General features: G+C 46.7%; 1 protein-coding gene across 5 annotated transcripts; it reads right to left on the bottom strand.

The window, feature by feature from the left end:
* SLC25A48 (solute carrier family 25 member 48) lies at positions 1-22,188 on the bottom strand. Of its 5 annotated transcripts, XM_033006305.2 has the most exons (8): positions 21,818-22,188; positions 19,864-19,907; positions 16,301-16,372; positions 15,465-15,717; positions 14,023-14,271; positions 12,640-12,773; positions 9,446-9,575; positions 8,789-8,860 (listed from the first exon to the last, which is right to left on the bottom strand). In XM_033006305.2, exons 1-7 carry the CDS (start codon positions 21,861-21,863, stop codon positions 9,453-9,455), a joined length of 921 nt encoding a protein of 306 aa, XP_032862196.1. In that variant the 5' UTR covers positions 21,864-22,188; the 3' UTR covers positions 8,789-8,860; positions 9,446-9,452. The 5 variants fall into 5 exon arrangements, with proteins under 5 accessions (XP_032862197.2, XP_042646218.1, XP_032862198.2 ...); XM_033006306.2 differs by lacking the exons at positions 8,789-8,860; positions 9,446-9,575 and adding an exon at positions 1-117; XM_042790284.1 differs by lacking the exons at positions 8,789-8,860; positions 9,446-9,575 and adding an exon at positions 274-749.
* Between the last annotated feature and the right edge of the window lie 3,001 nt (positions 22,189-25,189).

Below are 25,189 nucleotides of genomic sequence, written 5' to 3'. Positions count from 1 at the left end.
TTAAACTTCCCTCCTGTTATGCCTTAAATCCTGGTATGCCTCGAAGATCTTCTCCAAAAGCTTGAGCCTTCTGGTCGGTCTGGCTGAAGGATGAACACAGTCCCTCTGGAAACTGTCCTGAAAAGAGAAAACATAGGGTTGCAATTTGCTGGTTTTTCTCTGGCACTTGCCTACAACCAAGGGATTGATCTGGCCGAGCGCGGCTCCGCTGCCTGCCCGCACGCCACGGGGAGCAGAGGAGAACCTGCCTGCTGCTCCTGCCCCTGACTCGCTGCCTGCACACCGAGCACCAGCTCCAGGCTGGGGCGGATGCTCACTCCTTTTTCTTTGAGTTTAATCCTTAGTTGCTTTAGTGTTGGAAGTGTACATCCCATTAGGCAGCTACAGCTTTCACACAGGCCCCAGGGAATACCTAGAAAAAGCCAGAGACGCTCCCTTGGCAAGTGGCAGCAGGCTACGTTATGATCAACAGATGCATAAAAGTGTGTTGAGGGGAGGGATGGCATTCGTGGGCCAGGCAGTGGCATCTTTCAAGGCACTGGGTGGTTAGAGAAGGGCTAAAATCATTGATTGGTGATCGAGAGCCTGTGATTCCCTGAAAAGCAGTAAAGAGACTTCCCTGATGGGCAGGTCTCCCTTGAGGAAACAGTTTTTTGCTCAAGCAAAGAAACAGGCGTGCTGCTCTCTGTTTCTTCAGCCAGTAAAGCCCCACGGCAAGAGCTAGAACAATTAGTTCGAAGCATAAATTCCTGAAGGAAACAAATTATGCATAATGTTTGTGGGACATCTGGTTTCTCAGAAGGCTGAAAAAAAACAATTTTACATGGTTTTAAAGGAAAGAATTCACAGGAGTCTTTGATTTAGCCAAGGTTCTGCAGGGAATACATGCCATGGGGAGAGAGGGACAAGGGGCTCTTCGTGACAGCCAGGGTTTCTGATGCTTGTTGTTTATAAGGAAAATGTGTTCATTAGAAATCCTATTTTGCCCAGTAGCTTCTACACCGTCTTTTCAAGGTTTTTACAAAATTTGATATACTTAGCAGGGTCTCTAGGGCCTCTTTACCTAAGAAATGCCGTCTCCATGCAGCTGCCATGCTCTGTCAGCAAAAGTGATGGGTGGCATGAAATATGTGCAGGATACATAATTACGACCTTTCCATACATGAGATGTAATTATGTTCACTGGACAGTGAGATAACTTCTTCCCAAGCCTATAGACCTAAAGGACAAGATCTGTATTTTTGTTGCAAGTTGAAAATCAGAATGGCAGAGTTTCCAGAGTTGCTCCCTGAGCCTGCGGTTCCTCCTCGCAGTCTCTATTTGCCGGGGGTGCCAGCACTATCTCTACGTCTTTTCATTTCTATTAGATTGCTTAGTGAGATCTCTCTCATGCTGTTGTTGCTCCAGGGCAAATAGGTCACCAGAGAAGCTGTATTCAATTCAGAGTGAATCAGAAATCACCAGAAGTCAAACTGGCAGAGAAAGAACTTTCCATATATTGGTTAGAGCAGCAGTAAATCAGGCACAGAGGCGAGTGGGACCAGTTACGGCTTCTCTTTGGAGAGTTTGGGCTCTATTCCAGCATTTAGAGGCTGATTCACAGACCATGGAAATTAATATTTGCTGCCGTCCCAGCAAAAGGACCAGCTTTTTAATATAATCTTTAAATATTTAGTTTCGATATTTTAAAAGTCTTCATTTTGATGACCAGCTGCTGCAACGTGTTTTCACAGATATGTTGTCGTGTGTTAAATACGATCAGCAGTTTCTTTTTTATCCTCATGTCTAGGTATCTGCTCTCCCTCTGTTCCTCTCCCTTAATGCCTCTTTCAGCAACACAGGCCAAAATGTAGAGAGGAAATAGAGGCTTTTCAACCACCACTCAAGAAAATGGAAACAAATTCATAATAAATTCAATAGCCAAATTGCAGTAGGTAGGAAGGCGACTCTGTGAGTCTACTTCCCTCTGAGGTCACAAAGCCCTAGGCCTCCAAAGGCTGTCTGTCAAAGTAGGGAGCTACCAATGCTAAGTCTGGTCATCCTGACCCTTTTTGTTCCCTTTTAAGATTTCTGGCTGGAAAAATTAGAAAGAAGATGAAGAACTGAAAGCCGGGATTTTTAATGAAGAACACCAAGCTTAAAGGCAGTGGCTGCATTAGCCCATAGAAACATCCTCTGCATTGCCTTTGGGAAACCTGAGCAGGACCATACATTAGCAGATCGTATATCCCCATACTTCTATCACTTCCTACACACTAAAGGATGGGGTGGCCCAGCAGAGTGAGGAAGGGGACAGAGAGCTCCATCAGCCAGGGGTACTGCCAACACCAGGGCAGCACATCAGCTGAGTGTGCCTGGTTCAAAATCATAACTTTCGAGGGATTGCAAGATTCCAGCCCAGAATGGGTATTTGGAAAAGATGAACAAAAAACCCCTCTCATATTTCTGTTGTCTCTTACAGGCAGTTTCCTCTGGTTCCTTTGGAAATCCTCACCTAATATCCTGTACCTTTTTGGTTTACATGTAAATGTTTGAGATATATTCCCTTTTAATGCATCTATTCTTATGATAGGTTGATTAACCAAAAATGCTGCACAAACATCCAACTTCCAGATCAGTATTTTAACCTGATTAGCATAAAACTCCAGATCTTCTGAGTTGTCGTGAAAGAATTTGCATCCCACCTTAGTGTTTCCAAGAAACTTTGTACAGTTTGGGTTATGTTTTAACATAGGAAAAAGGATTCCCTGTAGAAGAAGACCACCAAGATAATGTATTAGTTTGTTTTACATTTGCTGTATACACTGATCAGTATGTAAGGGCTTGCAAAACCACAAATGAAGAGATGCTATTGATAGTTTCATTTTCCAGAGATAAGGTAGCATGGAGTATTTTTTTTCCTTTCTTTTAGATAAAGATGACATATGCTAGTGTAAAAATAAAGGAAAATAGATTCATTCTAATTCCTCCACAAAAGGGTAAACCATAGCATAGTAATAGCAAGATTGCTTATGACAGAAAGGTGTAAAATCCAGATGAACATAGGAAACTTTCCATGTGCCAGCTTGAAGACAGCAGTGGCACCTCACAATAGCCCCATGCTCTGCTCTGTCCTAGCAGATGGATCACAGGATGTCCTCAGGACTCCTGTTAGCTTCTGTAGGTAATGGAGCTCCCATTACTTTCAGAAGAGTTTTAATTAATTTGAAACAATTTAAACTAACTAACCAAAACTAGTGGTGCTCAGGAGCTGTGAGATGGGGAAGCCCACTTGAGAGGGACCTTCAGAGCTGCAAGTCATCTTTGTTTCATGCAATGACACAGTCACCAAAGCTTTCCTGGGTTTTCTAGCAGGGGAGCCAAGCTTTCCACGTTGCAGTGATATTTAGCAAGAGCTGAGGCATCTAAAAGCAAAAGGCCCTGACAGCAACATGCAACCATGCTGGGTGTTGCACATATTGCAAATGCATCTCACAACCAACAGTCTCCAGAACTAAGCAGAAGAAAGTGGGAACCGTCCACAAAGATCACCAGTTTTCTTGTATTTTAAGGTTTTCCTGATGTCATTGCTCTCATTTTCGCATCCTCTTTTGTGGGCCTGACTGCTTTCACACCGGGAAAGACACATTGCAGAGCTCTCAGATCATAAGTCCACTCACCCTTCCTTGCTTGTCCCACTGTGAGATGACCCTAGGTGCTGGATTTCCCTCTCAGCACAGCATGCAGAGGAAGGCTGAACATGCAGGACAGACAGACAGCACAAGGCATTCGCTCCATGGCTGCGTTAGAGCCCTCCACCAGCCAAACCTGCATTGCGACTTGTTTTTCATGTTGAAAGCATCGAAAAACCACCTGCAGACTGCTTGATTGAAACATGGTAATGACAGTTTAATAACGAGATAAGCACAGATACTGGTTCACACCTAGTTGCATGAGTAAGAACAGGCTGGCCCTCTTCCATAAGAGTTGGCAGGATTTTCTATACTATGTGTAAAGTAGGCTACATTAGTGCTAGAATGTTTTGAAACATGGGGGAATAGATCATGAGCCGGTCCAATCCATGAAGATGAGCTATGTAAGTCCTGGTGCTCTTACAGCCAGAGAGGCCATGTGGGTGCCAGTCTTGAAGCACCGGGTGTTGGCAGCAGGGCAGTCTCAGCCTGTGCTTCCCCAGCTGCAAGGTTCTTGTTTCTCCAAATTGCTTTTTTTCTTTCGAAGTTGCTTTTTTTTTTCCCAAATACATTGCTTTATCCATTACTCAAGAGGACCTACATATTCTTTTCAGAAATTTGGTGTTCTACAGTCCAATAGCCTTAGTATTTCACTTATACTAAGAAAGGGTTTCTTGTTGTATCCAGCATTTTGTATCTTACAGTGAAACCTCATATGGGACCTCTGAGACCCCCTTAAAAAGCTACTTTCCTTCTGCTACATGTATGGCTCTTAATAGGTTGGTTGTTCCCCCAGTGTCTGATACTGGAGCTGTCGCGGATTCTAGTTTAGGAAAACTGCTTTGAAAATCAGTGTAACTACTTAAATTTCCCCTCACTGCATGGCTTAATTCCTTTTGGAGCCTATCTCTGGAAGGATACTTTAGGTACTATTTAGTTAAGTTGGCAATGATCAGTCTATGCATCACTAGAGAAGCACATATAGGAAGAAAATGGCTTTAGAGAAGGGAAATTGTTCTTGTGCAGTTTATGTTCAGTTTAGCAACTTGAACTTCTTCACACTTGTATCCTTTGATCTCACTATTTCTTCTGACTCTACACTTTACCTTTTTCTTCACCAGTACAAGAGAGGCATTAGTCTTGGCTTACACAAATGCAATATCTAGGACAGAAATCCCTATTGTAACAGAACAAAGAACCTCAGATGAACTGAGGAGATACATATCTTAATGCCTGAAAAGACGTCACCTACTCCTCTGTCTGAGTACACCAGAAAAAAAGAAACCAATATGGGAACTGTGATCTTGCCGTCCCCCAAGGTGTGGACATGGCAGGCAGGGATTCCTGAGGTGTGAAAAAATCTGGGCTTGGCCGGGAGCCATCACAGACAGGGCTTCAGCAGGGGCTGAAACCGCTGGGGGTGAGCTCCTGCTCGGGGTGCCAGATGCACCCTGCCTGGGAGAAGAATTCGAGGACATTATTAATGTCAAGGACATTTCTGAATCGGGGATGCAGAAACAGGGAGGGGAGGTGGCCCCCCTCCTTGCCCCCTGGCCAAAGGGCAGCCCCAGCCTGCTCCCACCTCAGGCCCTGTGGGCATCATGAAGCTTCTCCCAGCACCAAAGACTTTCCTCCAGGTCAGGGCAGAAAAATAGCTTTTGACTGGGAAATTGGTTCCTGTTTGTCTTTTTTTTTTTTTTTTTTTTTTTTTTAATGGGGAAATAAGCTGCTGTTACCTTTTTTTCCTTCCATAGCATTACATTATGTATAAACCGGTAAAAACGGCTACACAGCCAGCATCTCGTTAAGTAATACAGGGTGTTGTAAAAGCTGGAACACCACCAGTGACATGAAAGTCAAGCAGTTACAGACTTACTTGAAGCATGACAGGTCTGATTATGCTTTCATATTCCAGGCAAGAAAAGCATAGAAATAGATAACCCTGGTCCTTCTGGTCTCCCTTCTAATTTTTTACCAGTTTTAGGATTTACTGCATTTATCTTAGAAATGTGGGCCTCTGTGAGCATCTGTGAACAAGCTGTTAAGCAGATAGCTTCTCCCACTACGGCCACAGCACTGACAGAGGAGCAGGTCCGTATCCTGAACTCTGTTGACATGAGGGATTTTTCTTTTGTGTAATTCAAGGACAAAATCACCAATGCAGGCAAACAATGCCCCATACAAGGGATTTGAATCAGCTGTATGTATGGCTGTTTGCCTGCCAGGCAAGGCACTGTTCTAAACTCCCATCACCGGGTCCCCAAAGAGGATTCCTTAGAAATCCTAATTTCTGTCAGTGGATAATGATACTGATGTCATCTCTAAAAATTAATGCATTTAATATATCATGAAGAAGGTCGTTCACAAGACACAGACCTGTCAAGTCTCTGTGTGCATAAATTGTAATCACCATTCCTCATCTTCGAGACATGGGGCTGACCCCCCGCAGTGTCACCCAACCCCACCACTGGACCTCTTTCCTTGGTGACACAACCACTCACTACTTCAAAAGAAAGACTAAATTATTTATCAGGCTCTGTGTGCAGGGATCTGCTGTGATCAATCACAGCAATGGGTACAACCGTACCACAAAGTCCTGTGCCCCAAAAGCTGCATATCCCAACCCTGCTGCTCTGTCCCTCCTTGTCACCCTCAAAACCCTCGTGCTCCAGCCTGGCGTTGCTTTGCCTCACTCGTGGTTTGTCTAGGAATGCTAACGGAGTGATACACTGATTAACAAGTGCATCCATGGCTTGCCTCCCACGCTGCCGGGCAGGGTCACCCCAAAATCACCTGCACGCTGCCCAGTGTGGGGCTGCTGTTGGGAAGGGAGTGTGTGCTGGTCTGGCAGCAAACCTGGACTCAGAGTTGAATGAAACAAGACGCAAAGAGATTGCCTGGCAGCCTCAGTGAGCGGCACACGGCCGTGCCCTGCCACGGACGAGGATGCCATCATGTGGCCAAAGCTTTTTATTCGCTTCCCATTTGCTTTTCATGTTTTTTTATATTAAAAACTTTCTGCCCTCTGCTCCCTTTCTACACCAGGTAGTCTACAGCTCTCCCCAACAGCTCCTTCTGGCAGGTGTGTGTTACCTGAGAATTTTGTCCAAATCAATCCTGGGTTTCCATCTCAAAACTGGTTTAATTGGATGAAGAATATCAGGAAAAATCACCATGCAACTCCAACATGCGTCTCAGGGCTTTAACAGACCAAACCTGGTCACTGTGAAGGCAGGTTCATACAGATAAACAGCTTGTTGCAAACCTCATCAGTTTAATTAATTTATGGTCCATTTGACATAATGCAGGCAGATAAGCAACACCATTTACTTGCATTGAAAAAACAGTCTCCCCAGTTATTATCCCTGGAGACATATGATATTATGCATCTAAAGAACGTTTGATGTATGTGCATTAAAATAGGTAACATGGAAAGGATGAATCTTTAAATGCGGCCAACAACAAATACTTGTGTGAAAGCTCATTAATTTTATCCATACTGTTTATCAAAAATGGTTCGCTGTGTTCTTGCCAAGCTCAAAGGCACTGTGAGCCTCCTCACCTGCAAGTCCTTAGATGAGGTAACACCAGCTGTTTCTCCCACTTTTTAAGGCCAGTTTTGGGGGAAGCGACACTTCTGTTTTTAATTTGGGTCCCAGTGAAGAGTAGCCCAAGGTTGGGGGCCCCATTTCTGAGTACTTCTCCAGACCTGAGTTTTTAGGCACTTTCTGCTGAGGTCTTCAAGTCTTGTAGCCAATTCCTCCATTCATCCAGGGAAGAGGATGCAGGAATTTCTCTTTCCTTCTCCTCCTTTTATGGAGGAAAACTGGACGGCTGCTCCAGGTTGTCCTCAGAAACCTTTATTGAGGGCATCTGCTAAAACTGCCATCGCTGAGCTTTTTCCCCAGAGCTCTTCTCCAGAGGAAGAGAGAGGCGGAAACTATACATTTCCCAGAGGATAGTGTTGTCCCAGATTGTCCTCTCATGCTGCACGTCCCTCTGCATATGAGGTGGTTATCCCTCAGCCTCTCCTGGCAGTGCCACCAGAGTCCTCTTGTCCCAGCAGAGCTGATTCTTCTTCATTTTTGGCATCAGAAGCCCCATGCTTAGAAAATAAATCATGGAGATATTTAACGGCATAAACAGAAATAATCATGATTTATAACATCTTAGAATAATTGCAAGGCTAAGGTAGACAAAAGAGAGACCTGGGTCTGCCCCACTTGTCTCAGTGGGATTGCAGCGAAGAGCTGGGGGTCTGAAGCTGGCCCATGTATTTTAGAGAATGGTTTGGGATAAACTCTGCATCCCTTAAAGGTGATGGTCTCTCAAGGCTGCAAAGTGATGTCTGCAGGATTTGGCAGTTGACAAGCTGGACTGTCACATCAGGGACATCAGAAGTTCTAACAAGATACCTGTAACAGGTCCCTGGAGGGCTACACAAATTAGGTAAATTAATGGGCAATCATCTATATGCAGTGTGGACTTATTTTATTGTTTTCTGAAGAAAAAGAGCAACTTAGTCTCTGAATTTAACATCTTTCTGTTTCCTGATTTAATTTATACCTTGGATAACAAACTGTTGAAGCCCTTCTCATTGTTTCATGATAATGTGTTAAATTGTGGCAAACTGGAGAGTTCTGTGATGTAAAACATGAGTATCCGTTCGTACGGTGGAGTCATTTCTGTGATCCTGAAAGCAAGGTAGGTTTTAGTGGGAATCCAGACTTTTCTACACAAAAAGCACCTGCACACCCACCACACCTCTTCCTTCCCTTGTTCACAAAAAAGATGAGCATTAAACGCAGTGTTATACAAAAGATGCTCCCTTGGCTGATGCCAGGTGGGCTGGGTTTGGGTATATCTCACTCGTGTGGGTAAGGAAAGTAAGTTGTTCTCTTGGCTCAATGGGAAAAATGTCATCGGTGAAAAAGCCCAACACCTCCATGGGAATTATTAAGGTGCTCTTAGACAGCAGAGTGAAAGATTTAATAAGAAAATGGTCTTTAGATTTGATTGAGCTGGTGCAGTTTTCAGAGTCCTCCAGGGACTGAGTCCACGGCAGGAGAGAAAGCAGATGCTGTGGGTGCAGGACGGGAGTCTTCGGTCAGAGCAGCTGAGCCCTCACCAACACCACACTGCTGATTTGGCTCAGGGAAGTAGGAGACTTTCAGGTCTTCTTCGTAACACTTTTGAAATAAGAAAGAAGGAAGTTTATGAAGTACCGCAGAAAACAGTAAAGACTGCCAAGAATAATCTTGAGTATTTAACTGCTAAAAAAGTTTCTTTAATCAAGTATTTTTAATGCTGCTCCTTTATGCAACCCTAGGTTTATGAGTGAAAGAGTAAAACTGTGAGTTGATAGTCAAGACACTTTGAAAGGGCTTAATTACAGGTCTTTGTGGATGGATCAAAGGAAGAGAGGATACTGTGCAGGAACTTTAGTGAGGATGATATTTCAAAACTTATAAAATGTTAGAGGATATTCTCCTTTTGAATTTTCTTTTCTGATTCATACTAATCAGAACAATCACAGCAATCAGAACAGATTGCAGTGAAATTCCAGGAGATCTGGAATGAAACCCAAATCCATCGGCACATCTATTAACTGCTCCAAATCCCACAGACCCAGATTTGAAAAGTGTTTGACTATTTAGCTGTAGGTACCCATGTAAGTTACCTGACTTTCAGAGGATGTATACAATTGCAACTCCATTTTATTCAAAGATTAATTCTGTAATTTTAAGAAAGCTAGAGGGTCTTTATGCGCTGACCTGGAAGTTAAGGATTGGTCTCAGTTTGGTCTCTTTTCATTGCTTTGAGGGAAAGTTCATAGCCAAGAAACATGGCTGAACTCATTGGGAATCCTCGCACTGCATTGACCGTGATGCCCCTAAAAAAGACCTGTTGAGGATGGAGAAAGGTTAGAGCATAGGATTATACTGGCTATTTTAAGAAGAAGAAGAAAACACTGAATGAAGTCATGGTGGGATTCTGAAGAACCAAATCTTGGTTTTCTCAGAAGATACACTCTCGCTGCCGGTCTTTGCTGAAGGCTGCGCTGGAGAACAGAAACGCAATGGCAGAAGTCACTGGTTTGCTATTGTTGTGCTCCATGCTCCCTATGGTCCCCCATCTGTATCTTCCAGCAAGAGCTACAAGAGGTAAAGAGTAAAATAATGGCCTCATGCCACTGGTATAGAGCAGAAAGCAAGAAACCTGAAATATCTTCCAGTGTTGTCCTGCCTAGCTACAGCCCCTCCTTCCTTTGCAGACAGGCACACGGGGATCGTGCAAACCCCAGGGTACGACAGGGAGGTTGTTGCTTTCATGCAGGAAATGCTCTGACTCCCGGGGCTGGGTCTGTGGGTGCAGAAGACATTTGGGAAGCAGAGAGGGAGCAGCATGGCTGTGAGCCAGCCCAGCCAATGCGGGCACTGTGCCACGCGGACTATTTTGCAGGTTTCACCTTTGAGCATAGAAAGAATTTCTCAATCAACAGAAAACTGGAGTTACTCTGTACCTTGCTGAGAACTAGCTTTCACCACCAGCTTCGGGAAAAAATATTTGATAGAATATTTTCACATGTGGGTTCCTAAGGTCAAGCTTTGGTGCCTGTATGTATTCCAGCATTTCCTTTCATTAAGATAATAAATATCCACAGACAGCCTTCCTCATTATGCCCAATATATATTTTTTGAAAAGATGCTGGCACTTAGAAGAGTGAAAGACTCAGTGTCTTTTAAGTGCTTGAAGAGTAAAATGCTTTCTGGAAAGTGGAGAGGGGCTCTTCTCGCTCCTGGCGTTGGCCTGTCTCCCTTTGAAACACCCCCCCTCGCTACAAACACTGTTGCCTGGTCTGTGCAAGGGTGTGCACAAACCACTCGCTCTGGGATGAGCCTATTTACAAAACGGTGGTTGGAGGGAGTATCTCTGCTGGCCTGTTTCTCACAAAATCACTCCGCTAACCACACAGGCTAATCACTGTGGTCACTAATCTAAACACCAGAAGTTCAGAATAGACATGACAAGTAACATCAGCAAAGCAAGCCCCCTTCCAGGCTTTACGAAAGCAAAGCTCTCATGGCTACTGTGAGGAAGCATGGAAGATCTCGGCTCCAAGACCAGAAGCCCGTAGATTTAAGAATCTAACCAGTATTTCCCCTGATATACTGAGCAATGCTAAACACCACTGTATCCTGTATCCAATAAATCCAGTGCATAGTGCTGTCTTGTACGAGACAGAATCAAAATATGTTCACATAGTTTAGGATGGGGTTTGCAACGTGCAATTGCAATACTGGGATATTTAGGATATTACTTGATTTACTGGGGTGTTTGTTTTGTTAGAAAAGATAGAATTTTCTGGGAGGAAATTCAAATTTTTGCAGTAGCCATGAAGTAATATGAGAGAGCCAAGTTAAATAATAATGAAGATTTATGAAGAAAATCCCAGAGGCGTAGATTTTTATCATCAGAATGAACACACTTGACTATGCAGAAAGAAGAGGACTGTATTTACACTTTTTTGCGTACATCAGGCAATTACTTTCAGCACTATGACTTCTGCTCCTCTGTCCCAGAATGCAAATATCCAGACCTTGGTTTGCCATTGATCAGATGTATGTCTCCCAAAATAAAAAAAGATTTTCATTACAAGAGAAGGCTCGAGTCTTATCATCAGCTATTACACAATCCTATCGCTGGCTTCGGTCCGGAAACCAGGCATGACAACAGAAAAACTGCAAGCAGCTTGGACCTCAAAGAAAAAAACCTAAGTGCCTGAATGAGCTGTTAATTTTCAGGCAGGGCAAGGAGGGTAAGGGGTGAGGATGAGCATGGGAAGAGAAGGGAAAACACACGGAAATTCCCTTTTCAGCCACCCTATGTTTTACTGTGAAACTGCATGCCAGATGTACAGGGCAGGTACCCCACATAGAGCCTGGGGCACCCTCACCCTCCTCTGACCATCCGAGCACAGTCTTTAGCATCTCCAGATGCCTGCACTTCCTCGGAGTGTGACTTCCATCACTCAACAGCAAAAACCAAATGAGACTAAAGACTCCTGCAGTGGCTGGCATAACATAGTGGTATGTTGGCAAATATTTAAATCACACCAACTTGTGATTTTGCAGTTTTCTTTTTGTAAGTTGTTACTTTTCCCTCAGGATGTGAAAAATAACACTTTGGAGCTAAGAGCCCACATGATGTTTTGATGACAACTTAAATACAGATTTATTACGATATCAGAAGATGTTGCTTCTCGTAATCACACATTGGCAATGCAATAAAGCTGCAAACCCTGGTTCTCTGCCATTCACATCTAACTGAGGCAAAGTTTGCAGGTAGAACAAACATTTTTTATTACACTAATAGACAAAGTCAGAAAAAAGAGATAAGGTTTTTTTGGCATGCAGCCCCTCTTCACGTTTGATACCAATGCAGTTCTGATTTAAGAACATTTTCAATCAGCTCTATCTTGGTGCAGAATGAGGGTGGGCAGTGCAAAATGCAGTATCAGGTCCACCAAAGCATTGCTCAAGACAACCAAACACGCCTGAAGTGCCAGCACAGTCCCAGTGGAATCAGTTCCCACTAACTTTGGTGTCAGTAGGAAACATTTGGCCTCTGCATTTTGTAGAAGCAATCACAGAAGCAAAATTTTCTACCTCTGCTTTATGATAAGTCAAATCACATTAACAAATAAATGCACTGACATGAAGTGTTATTTTAAGTTAATTACACCAGCAGACTGTGACCCTCAGTCATTCATTTTTTCATTGCTGTATGGCACGTTACTACTCTCACTACTATCATTTAGAAAGAATCTGCACTATAATTACCTACTGTCATTATTATAATTTAGCAGTAACTGTCTCTCAACCCTGCAAATAGGTTTGGAACAGCCATTGTATTTCCTAACTGAAAATTAAATGCCTAATACCCAGATTTTACTTCAAACACTTACTTTTAAGCCCTCGTTCTGGTAGCTCTGCAAGATACAGTCAAGGGTCCCTTTGTACTTGTTTAAATAAACTCCATCTGCCTGAAGTCGACTTTTCACAACATCCATTGGAGTAGCAGTCCCCCAGGAAATGGCTCCTAGAAAAACGTAGAAGTATTTGAACAATTTCTTCTCTATGTTTCCTTGGCCGCAGGTCAGTGAACTCAGAAATTCACCTCTCATCTACCACATCATATTCATGGGATTATCGTTTCAGGGCGTTCACCCTGCTCAGGCACAGGAACAGTATTTCTGGGAGCAAAGTTCCCCGTTTCTGGAAGAAGCATTGAGATTTTGGGGGTTATGCTGGTAGTCAAATGCAGGCAGCCCAGGAGGTGCTCCCCCAAGTGCAAATACATCTTCTGCCGTGCTTCTGGTGGAGCCTGGACATGCCGTGGGAAGAGCCTGAGCTGCAGGGAGCTGCCGCTTCAGGCGATTTCAGAAAAACTGGAGTCCTCAGATAATTCTGTTGAAAAGCAAAGTTTGAGCTGAGAATGCAAATAAGAGGCAGGTTCATCTCATGCAACCAGGATTAGGCTCCACACAGCTGAATGCAACATTCCTATAACGAAACCATCTATTTACATTGATTGGCCTGCAGCTGAGTGGGATGTTTTACCTCTCTGAAAAGGTCAGCATATGACTGCAATACATGGCCCAGTTGGACAGATGAGGGTTTGTTTGGACCTATGTGAGCATTGGGGCATACTAGAGAAGCTGTCCAGGTGGGCCAGGGTTCTATTTGCAGAAGAAAAGGAGAGAGTGTTTTGTAATCATTACCTGAGCTAAGGATTGATCTGCATTTAGGAGTCTGCAATTTAGAAATGGCCAAGAAATGGGGAGTGGGTGTAGGGGTGACCTCACACATGTAGGCACGGTGGGAGATGCACACGCCGGTCTTACTGGCAGGTGTACACGGGAAAAAAAGATCATTAACAGTCAACTCTGCTTCTGCTGCGTGCGGGTAGGGTGCACACCCTCCTGGTGGGCAGCCAACGGGTTGAAGTCCTCTTCTGGAGGCATCTTGGCTGCCGTGTATTACTCGCAATGTGATACGCAGACTGCCATGAGGCATACAGGGAGTTGGAGGTGCTGGCTGTTTTCCTTCTGAGTGACATTGAGCCTGATGAAGGTCTGATAATACGACTTCCATTAAGTTTGTCAAGTCATAAAGCGCAGCCGTGGTGTCAGCAGGGGATGTGGCCCTGGGAGTGGAAGGTCATTCAGCCCCATGTCCTCTCCTGTGACCAGGAGGATGTGGGGGCCCCTGAGCCACCCCCGTAATCTGCCCTGGGGAACCTTCCTGTCCTTGTTTTGCCAGTGTTGTGGGGAAAAAAAGGTGCTTACCTGCTACACCCCCTGCCAGCCAGATGGAGGAGGGATTAGGGGAGATGCATCCATCAGGGGTAATCCAGCCACAGAAAAATGTGTAAGGGATGAAATAGAGGCAGTACCCAGGAACATCCCTCAGAAGCATTGCTCCCGCACCTCTGTATATTCCTGCTATACCCTCTTTCTGTAGAACTGTCCTAAAGCAGTGAATTGGGCCTCTGTACACAGGAAATCCAGGAACCGTGGGCTTTAGTTTAATGTTTTCTGAAAAAAAAAAAAAAAAAGATACAAACATTACAATAGATATACTGCTACAGAACCCCTCTCAAAAGCCCACCACCATTGAACAGCAATCACTGCCATCCATTTTCTTTTGCTTTGGGATCAATACATAGCATGGGAAAAAGAAAGTTTTAAGAAAGAGGATTTAGGACCATTTCTAAAAGACATTTAGACACTTCAGGACAGATTTTTCTTAGATGCATTGCATGCCTCCCAATAGGTATGTGCCCAGTGAGATTTTCAAATGAATTTAAGGCTATGTGCCCAGTTTTCATGGATTTCAACCACATCTGGTGCCAAGCTGCATCTCTGAGAGCCTTGATATCTTCAGAGTCTGGCCCTTCCCATGTAGACCAAGTTGCTTTTGGAAGGGGCATTAGGTTGCTAAGCTGCATGGAGGCTTTTAGAAATGGACATAATATTATTTTATCAAAGCAATATAAAAGTGTCAATATTTCACAGATAAACACCACAGCTGTAATCATGAGAAAGGTTTTCAGCTCCTGACATCCAAGCTGTTCATCTCTGAAGCTGCGCTGGCTCTTCCAGCGGCTGTGCACGTTCTCCAGTGGGGTTTGCTCCATGCTGACAGCCAGCGATAAAATTCAGCCACCATCTTGAGCAGAAGGAGCTGGGGAGCTGGTGTTACTGCTGGCAGCTGTGGTGCTGCTGGCAGGATCTCCAGGGGACCCTGGGGACAGCCTGGGGACTCGCTGTTCCTGCCCCACAGCCATGTGGGTCTGGCAGCTCCTGCGGCTGCTGGTCCTGAGCAGACCTGCCCCTGTGTTCATTAGAGATCCCAGTCAGCTGGAAATGCCAGCAGAGATCTGATCGATGTCATTGATAGAAACCCTCCCGGTGAGCTGAGCAGGATGGGGTCCGTCCTGAGGCAGAAGGAAGCATCTTCAGTGCAATTCGTATCATAGAATCATAGAATACCAGATTGGAAGGGACCTCAGGGATCATTTGGTCCAACCTTTTTTGGCAAAATGCACGGTCTAGACAAGATGGCCCAGCACTCTGTCCAGCTGAATCTTAAAAGTGTCCAATGCTGGGGAGTTGCAGTGGCACAAGGCGGCAGAGAGCCAGGGCTTGAAGCGAGGGTGGGTGTCCTAAAGCTCTCAGTAAACACTGAGGACTGGCAGGGAAAGGAAAAAGGATCTCTGGCTTCCTACCTTCCGTGTACGGCTGTGTTTGCATCTGTAGCCTTATCTTTACCAGGTCCACAGGAGTGCCTATGCCCACGGAGACAAACCCTGCCACCACGCTGGCCAAAGCCACGTCGGTGAGTGCCGGCGCGTGGGCCGGGTCGCCGTGGCGGAGCTGGCTGAGGAGCCGCTGCGTGTTGCTGAAGACGCCGAACACCACGGAGCTGTAGACAGCGATGCTGGCCAGCGGGAAGGACATGCCTTTGAAGAAGCCGGCCACCTACCCAGGAAAGGGAGCAGGAGTTAAGAGAGCAAACGGGGCTGAGCAGCGCAAACCCCGACTTGTCTATCAGGCCAGAAGTGCAGATTCAATTACCAAATGTCTCCTGGACCCAACCATTTGCACGTGCTGAGCAAATTAAAATTAGTTCATACTGCTGAAGACTTTTAAAGATTGTGCAGAATACAGGATATGCTGAAAGCTCAGGAACCCACGTAAAAGTCCCTCTTATGGCCAGCTTCTGTCCTGGCATCACCAAAGCCAGTAAAATACTTCTGGTAGAGCTTGGCCAGCAAAAGAGCCACTGTGGATGTAACACCCTGATCCATGTGGAGACATGGGCAGTGCCATTTATTATTCCATGCCAGGGATCTGTCTTTTCCCTATTGGAGTAACTGCGAGAGTTACTTTAGAGTTAAGCAAGAGAAAGCTGTAGGTATTTGCAGACTCAATTACACAAACTTTATTGGTCTTCATATAACTGCTAGTGTCAACAGTGATCTTGTATAATTGCTTTATATATTTATCTATTGATCTATTTGCATTTTCTACCAGCACATTTTAAATAAGATAAAGTACTTACAGACTCATTTCTGTACACGGTGAGAACACAGTTGAGTGTATTTCCATACCCTTGTCCAGCTTGCAAACGGGTCTGCAAAATATGTTGTGAAATGCAATTAAAATCCCATGCTTCCAGCCCAGTGAAAGCTCATGCTACGTAAACAATGTGTACTTTGCTTTAAGAGCAAATCCTTCCTTCATTGTAAAGAAAACAGAGCAATAAAATAAGATATATATGCATCCACCCCCCTTGAACTTTGCCAGAAGGAGGGCTAAGCAGGACCTCAGAGGTCTGAAGCTTTCTGCAACATCTGGAATCGATGACTCAGATTGCTCTCAAGTCCTGACCGGCTACCCTCGCCCAGCACAGCATCACAGCAGACTGCTGGTGTGCGGTGGTGTCATTGGCAAGTTCATGATTTATGTGGAAATTGGAGAGTTGTGTGGTCTCCTCCATTTGGGGAATCAGTGGAGGCTGGGATGCGTTGCTGAAGGATGGAGACGAGAGTTGCCCTGGGAGGCTTCCAGCACCTTCTCGTCCAAGGTGGATTTTAAGACATCGAAATACTAAATGGAGCCAAAATAATTCAGCTCCATCTCATAAATTCTCCGTGCTTCACTCAAAAATACATTTTTACATCATTTCCAACAAATACATTTTTGTTTCTGGAAAGCAGTGGTTACATGCCTTCCAAAAAACACCTACCACAGCTGTAAGAGATGACGTGTAAGTCACGACAAAGCCTGTATGATTCAACATGCTTTCCCCTTCTCACCTATATATATTTACAATATATATATGCACACATGCATTTAGATCATCTTTTATTCACGCTGCTCACAGGTCTGCAATAAAAAAATCCTGACGAGTGATGCATTTTTTGGACTTAGAGATGTGTGAGGAAATGGAACCCCCATTCACTTCGCAGGACCTGAGGCTTCAGCAACTGATCTTGGCTGAGGCCAGAGCTCATTTTTTATCAAAGACACTCACATGTGCTCTATCGGGGTGGTTTTTAGGGCGTGGGGACAGCATTTCTGGTCATATCTATCAGCACTGCTGCTAGCAGGAATGACAAAATGAAGGGTGGAGGGACAGTGCCCAGTCTCCTCCAGTGTCTCAGCCCCAGCTTACACCAGGGTGAGGCAGGAACTTTATTTGGGAATTTAAAACCCAAAGCAGTGAGTATCCTTCAGAGCTCATGCCTGGGGAGAGCTTTTGGGCAGCAAACAGCCAGTTGAGTGGCACAATCCCTCAGCCCAGGGCCCCTTAAGAGCCTCGCCAGTGGGGTCTCCCTGCGGGACCCTGGCTGGGGAGCGAGAAGAACCGAAGCCCAGGTTCACTCCTCGCCCCAGGGCTGCTCCGTGCAGCCATCTGCCTGCACCGAGCACCGCTCCACACCTGGCCAGAGGCCACGGAGAAGGCGGCAGCAAAAGCAGATTATTTATTGAGCCTTTATAAACAAGCTGGTACGTGAAGATGCCGGCTCCGGCTCTTGCAGCTCACGTTGTGCAACGCAGGCAGGCCCGGGCCGTGGGTGCAGACCGGTGCACACCATGACTCACGGGGGGCTGGGGGGGACTGGCAGGGGGGCTGGGTACACCCCGAGCAGCCCAGGACAGCGCAACCACGGTGCACAGCCCTGCGTTCCCGCCTGGCTTCATCTGAATGCTTAGCCCAGACATTTCCGTTTTGCCTCCATGGGCTTGTTTGGTTTGTTTTTTTTTTTTCTTTTTACACAGTAACCAGGTATTCAGAGGTTCAAGTTAATACATTTTTTGAGTAAATGAGGGCAACCAAGTGTCCTCACAAACTGATCCTCGCACACATGCCCCTTAGCTATGCTGTTAACACCCAGCACTGAAATCCCTGCTGACATCTCTGTCAACTGATACCAGTATGAATATTCCTCCGGAAACTTCTCCTTTCTGTTACATTTCATTTAGTACAATAGGGCTCCTGGGTGACACCCAGAATCTGAAGGAGGTTCTGGGGAAATGAATGCATTGTGGAGGATGAAAAGTGAGTAAATGTAAAACTATTTAGAGTTTTGCAAGGCCATGGAAAAAACAGATGCTTGGGTTTGATGGAAGCTGTGGTGCTGGGAAGGGGCCAGCTGAAGGAGAAGGTCTGCTTCATGGGAACTGTGGTGTGGATACCACATACCCCATCCAACCTCCCATTCAGTCCTGCCTCCTCCTCCAGGTGGGGAAGGACCCCCTGTCCCCTGGATGCTGCGAATGCCACTGAGCTGCCCCTTTGCTGGCTTACTGCTGCATAAAAACTCTCCTTTCCACTTACTTCCCCAACATTTGGAAAGATAACAAGTCTGCCTACTTGGTATTCCCAGCCAATGTCGAAAGCCAAGGGTAACAGAGGGGTCAGCCTGACAGTTGTCTTTGTAAGCACTGAAGGATGGGCTCGCTCTTTCTTGGCACCCAGAAACTCAATGCTTCCCGGCAGGATCCTCTCTCAGTTGTTGCCAAACTCCCCCAGACCTGGCAATGACGCTCTGACGGCCAGCCTGAGATGGGGATTGCCTTGGAAACCCTGGCCTGCACTGCCCATGCCCCGGCCCTGCCCACCGCTGGGCTGGTGCGGGCATCCTTGCATCTCCCCCCACGTGGGGCCTGCACCCATCCTCGCATAGAGATGCTCCCGGGGCTGATATCACCTGGTAGCAGCAGCTCAGAAAAGACAGGGCTGGCAGACCATATCCTGATCCCAGGAGAGCTGGCTGTGTGCCAGGGGAAGGCTGTGATGGCTGGGGAACAGATGTGGCATGGGCCGTGCTGGACCCTGCCTCCTCCCCGTCGCCCTCCAAGGGCCTCTAAAGTGCAAACAGGACCACTGGCTCTTGGGTTTGCCACATCTGACAGCCCTGTCTGGTGCCAGCAACAAGGCTTGAACCGGATCAGAGCACATGGGCAGGGTGGTTGAAGCAATGAAAGCTGGCCAGAGATGCCTTTCACACTGTACAAAAAGGGAAAGGAACAGGATCTTCCTCTATATCTCTGCATCAGTAGGGACGGCCAGCTTGGTGGGTCAGGCTTTACCGGTGTGTGCATGGGCTTGCCTGCGTTGTGCTAGCCAATATCTTCTTACATCTCTAAATCCTTCCATCTCAATTGTCTTGCAAGAATAGTAAAAATTGCATCTCATAGCCCTGGGATAACAATTTCAGCACTCTGCCCTTCCGGCGTTGCTAACTCTAGGAAAACACATAAAAATGTGCTTGCAGCAAAACAAATATAGTTCCCCTGTTGCCCTTTGGATACTTGTCTGTGGCAATGTTCAATAAAACATTAGCAGAACTGTTCAGTAAACTACCCATTAAGTAAGGCCAGGTTTAATTTTCAGCATTAAATCTCACCAGAGGAACCTGCACGTATCAGCTAGCTCTTTTAGTTTTTTGTTCAAAACAAGCATTGTAGAGGAAGAAAGTCTGTGAAAACATTTTTACACAGGCTAAATTTCCCCTTGGGGTGATGGGGGAAGTGAAGCATCATCTAGAGAGAGACCACCTCCCTGTCGGTGGATTTTTGGGTGGTGATGTGAGAGCACAGTTCAAAGTGGTTTACCTTGATGGTGTCCAGGGGGTGACCCACAACCACACTGGCAGCTCCTGGGAATGAAAGCAAAGTATTACGCAAAACATTGAAAAAGCTTTTGTGACGGGACAGGAAACAATGGTTTTATAGGGGAGGAGGAGAGATTTCTATAGGAACAGTTGTACTGGGCCAAGCCAGAGCAATGCCCTGTCTCTGACAACAGGTAGAAGCTGGGCAGAAACGCTTGCACATCTTTCCTTGAATACTCTCCTGCACTACATCAACTTCACATCTCAAAGGCATCTAAGCAAGAGGAGGAGGTGTTGTATTTGTATGTCCTGTCCGTGAACGACCCCTTTTGCACTCTTGTAAGCTCATGCAGATTTTTAGCCTCAAAACAGTGAGATTCCGGTTAGACACAAGGAAATGCTTTCTCCTGGCTCAGACAGGGATGCTGACTGCTGATGGGAATGGTGAACCTCCATCCTTTTCCATTTTAAGAGCAGTTTATAGTGATACCTATCATTCAGATAAAGAGGATCCTGCTCTGCATCGATCTCTACAGACCCATCCAGCCACGTTCCCCATGGTTCTCTGGGAGAAACCAGCCCATTCCCCATTCCCATCCTGCCCACTTACCCATGCCGCTTACTGCCAGGAGCCCCCACAGCAGGGCAGAGCACAGCTTGGTTTGCCCCTTCTCTAGGAGGATGGAGCAACCCATGTGCCGTGGCCAGGATATGGTTTTATGTGCTTGTTGCAAACAAAGCCGTCAGTTTTTAGGGTGTTTGTGGAGATGGTGGGTAGTTTGTGCTGCTTCCCCATCTGCAAGTCTCCATGCAAACCAGTGTCCCCCAGTGCTTCAGAGACTACATGAAACTTCTCACTTGTAGTGGGTTAGGACTGAAAAGAGCATCATGTCCTTGGTCAACACATTCTGACTTTACTCAAAAAATGTATTATAAAATGTCCCCTCTCCTCCTGGACTTTAACCTGAGATCACCTGTGGTCCAGTGCTATGCATGAAAACTGGTGGCTGTTCACCCCCCCAGTGTCCTGTCCCACTCCCGGGGGTGTGTGGCGATGGCACAAGGGTCAGCGGGGAGCGGCTGCATCCTGCACAGCCTCCGCAGGCTGCAACCATCCAAAAAGCAGCTGCTCACATAACCTTTTGGCAAAGGTTCTGGATTTTTTATAGTCACCTAACCTCTTAACCTCGTCTGGTCAGTCAGGGTCCGTGAGCCATCTCACACCCTCTTCCCGAGCCTGGCCTGAGCCTGGGCAGAGCTCTGGTCTGTGGTGGCCGGTGTCACGGTTGTCCCTCTGCCCTGCAGCCCCCCCAGGAGCAGGGCAACTTCACCGTGCACCCTGCCAGCTGTGAAACCCAGTGGGAATTTTCAGTTCTGTAAAATGTACTGTAGTACTTGGCACCTCTACAGGTGCTCACTTTCCCTTTTTCTTTCTGCTATCTCTTTTCCATAAGTTCGCAATCAGCATTTTCAACAGACTGGATCAATACCCCCCACTCTGCCAGCATCACAGCCCTGGCCATCAGCCTGTTTGCCGTGTTGGGATCGTGGGGTCGAGGCCAGGCGATGCCTCTCCCGGGGGTGTGTGCAGCTGGGGGACCCCGGGTTGGCTCCTGCGAGCCCCCACGGTGCTTCCAGCCATGAGGGCAGGGAAGGGAGAGCTGGTGGGGCCAGGGGGGCATGTGGAGGGGCTCTGGCAGCCGGCCCCACCCCCCTGGGCTCACAGCAGCATCCCACGTCCCAGTACTTACATTTTAAGTATCCTGCCCGTGGAAATTGGATTAAGCTGCACTTCTGAGCGAAAGTAAAGCAATCCGCACATCCGCGCGTGCGAGCACGCCGGCGGGAGGCACAGACCGTAGGTGACACGGAGGATTTTATTCCCACGCACTCTTCCGTCCCCTCTTCCCTGCCTTTCCCACCCCACCCCCGCCTCAACCCACGGCACCACTTACCGCCCACCCAGCCCGCTGCGAAGTCCTGCAGCTGGAGGCTGCCCATGATGTGCCGCCGAGACCGCCCCGCCGGCGGGGCAAGGGGTCCCCAACGACCGGGGGGGTCCCCAAAGAGCGGGGGGGTCCCCAACGACCGGGGGGGTCCCCAAAGAGTGGGGGGGTCCCCAAAGAGTGGGGGGGTCCCCAACAAGCAAGGGTGTCCCCAACAAGCAGGGGGTCCCGCTGGACAGCGGTCCCCACCGGGCAAGGGGCCCCCGGTGGGTCCCCACCGGGGAGGGGTTCCTCACCGGGCAGGGGGTCCCCACTGAGTTGGGGGGTCCCCACGGAGCCGCGCTCCCCGCCGCAGCCCCGCCGCACCGTGTCTCGCGGCCGCGGTGACATCACGCACCGCGGCTTAAAGGCGCCGCGCAGGGGCCGGCGGCGGGGGGAGACACCGGGGCCGGCGTGGGGAGGGTCCGGGTCAGGAGTGGGAGTGGGGACATACACACACACACGCGGCGCGGGTGTTTCTCTTGGGGCTGATGGTGCCGGCTGTCAGGTAACTGGGGTCGGAGCGGGCTCGGCTTGGCGCTGGGGTTGGGGTCACAGAGGAGCGGGAAAAGCAGCATCGCCCCTTCGGCCAGCAACGGGACGGGGGGTTCTGTATGAAGGGGGAAAAGCAGGGATTTTGAGCAAGAGTGCTATAAACTCTTAAATTAAAGATATAAGTCCAGAAATAAAGAGTAAAACACATTGAAATCACAGTGCCTCATCTTTCCAGGAGATACCTCCGATTTCTGTATTACCTTTTCAAGAGATATCCCCAATTTCTATATTACCTTTTCAAGAGATATTCCAAATTCCTGTATTTTGTCAAGCAATGAACAATTGCTCCCTACCCCCTTCCATCTATATAACATTCACAGTATTTTTACACCTCTATTACCTGCTTCTCCTTCAGCCCTGTCTTGCCCAGAGTCAGGAGCCCAGCTTTGTTTGCTTCCCCTTTCCTGCAGGATGTTCCTTTTCACCCTCCTCAGTCTTTTTTTTTTTTTTTTTTTTTTTTAAATCTTTGAACTGGGCAGCCAGAACCACAAGTGATATGAATGAAGCAGGAACTCAGCAGCATAAAGATATTTTCTGTTTTGATCTCACACTCTTTTCTGACAATTCCTAACATGACTTTCTGATTGCTGCTAAAGACTGAGCTCTCTCGAATGGTACATACCTGATTTTGAGCCCAGCCTGGCTGTTGTGCCTCCTGTGTGGCACTTCCAATTAGTAAATCTAATGTTTTACGCCTGAATAGCACCCAGCCACTCAATAGCAGGACATCCTTCTGGTCCTTAACCAGATCCCCGATATCCTTGTGCTCACTGACTCCATCAGAAAACTCCTCCTGGACTTCAGGGGCATGACTTTGCTCCGCTAAAGATGCGTTGGCCCTTCACCACCGAACATATACATCTGTCTCATCTGGCTCTGGTTTACTGGAGCCCAAAGGGAATTTAGTTCTATAGAGGTCAGATTTCTGCAGATAGCAGTTCCTCGGATCAGTTTTGGACATTTTCTAAAAAGATTGGCATCAGGTTTGCTACACTGCCTTCCTGGAATACCAGATTGAATTTTGCTGAAATGTATTTTGTCTACATATTCTGGTAACTACAGAAAATGTTGATAGTTCATAAACAAGGAATCCTGAATGCCAAGTTACTGTCTGAAAATATAAATATTTAAAATTTTTGCTTGAATAATTAGCATTTTAATTTCCATTGATAAATGAATATTTTCCACAAAAAGACCTTAAAACAATGTCCCCTTATGTGCATGCACATATACACAAGAAACCTTATCACCAAGTGGCTGAAGGGAGCTTTTGTCTAGAAATTGCCTATAGAAATTTGATATGAGGTGCTTGCTTATCAACTCACATAATCTACACCTGAAACTTTAGATTTTTCAATGTATATAACAATGCACATTCTCCATCAGGAGGGTTTTCCCCAAGCATCAGGTCTCTAATGGTGCAGAGCGGGCTTCAGGGGGGCTGTGGTCCTGGATAAATGTTGCAGATAACATGTATGCACGAGCACTGTGGAAACTTGTCAGTTATTTATTTTCTTAAATAAGTTTGCTTTCTTCTCTTTAGAAGAAATGTGATTCCATATATGCAGTAATACAGAAAGAATATATTGTCCTCATTTTTTCATGCATATTTTCTCGCAAAGCCAGATGAAAAACTGGCTGAATGAGGTAATTATTTAGATAGCAGCATTAATCATTAATCATATGAATTCTCTTTAACTGTAACACATTTCCACACCAAATTCAGAACATCTGCTAACTCAGGGAGAATACTGAAAATGGTCTTTGTGCAACGTTGAACCAAGAGTTGAAACCAAATGTTATGTAGATTGTGTTGTAAACAACTCCTAGCCTGGAAGAGGAAGGCAGAGGAGGTAGGATGGATGCAGGAGGTGAAGGGAGCTGCCCTTGCAGCTGGACCTGCAGGGCACACTCACCCCAGGAGTGTGCAGGGCGCTTACAGCTCTTGCCATCGGCTGTCGTAGCAATGCCCCCCAACCCACAAATCAGCCCCAGAGCGGGCAGAGACCTGTGCACAAGCTCGGAGGGGTTAATATTCATTTGGCCCCTCGATGTGCTGCTCCTCTTTTGGTTGGTGAGGGTGTGTTTGCCCCTAAAGTGGCTGCAGCTCAAAAAGAGGGTTTACCCTAACTGTCAGCTCCGGGCTGCGAGCAGATGATCCGTTCACACGCAGCCTGCAGCACCGCTCAGCAGTTACAGATGAATAAACCTGGGCCAAAGCTGGTCTGTCTGCGAGCACTGCTGTTATACTGGAGTGAACTGGGAACCATGCAAGCAAAGCAGAACTGCCCTGCCTTGGGCCGCGACACTATCAGGGGCATCTCTGCACTGAAAATACTTTCCAGCGTGCTGCCAAGTCCTGCCCATGGGCTGAGAAGCTCATGGCTGCTATCTTCAGCTGCACTGCTCTTTGTTGAGACCTGCACAAACAACTCGGTCTCCAGCTGACGGAGGATCTCCTTTTACTGGTACCAGGCAGCAGTGCTGTGTGGAGAAGTGGAGAACTGGGAAGGGTTCCATCCTTTCTGCTGCTCTGAATCCCAGCCTGGGCTTGTAGCCGCTCACAAGTACTGGTCAGAGGGAGATAAGTGTGGTTTTGATTAGGGATGAGGAATATTCTTCCTCCTGCCAAGAGGGGGAACAAGGGGATTGTGTCATCCTGAACTCTCTTGATTCTACCTCCTCCTCAACCACAGACCCTTTGTTTTTCACCATACCACACTCTTTTGACCAGCTTACATTCTTTCCACAACAGCTTTATAATGCTACTGATAAAAAGGAATAAAT

This window comes from Tyto alba, unplaced genomic scaffold (genome assembly GCF_018691265.1).
Source record: "Tyto alba isolate M040663 unplaced genomic scaffold, T.alba_DEE_v4.0 Super-Scaffold_17, whole genome shotgun sequence".
Taxonomy (NCBI): domain Eukaryota; kingdom Metazoa; phylum Chordata; class Aves; order Strigiformes; family Tytonidae; genus Tyto; species Tyto alba.
This window is presented reverse-complemented; position numbering and strand designations above follow the sequence as displayed.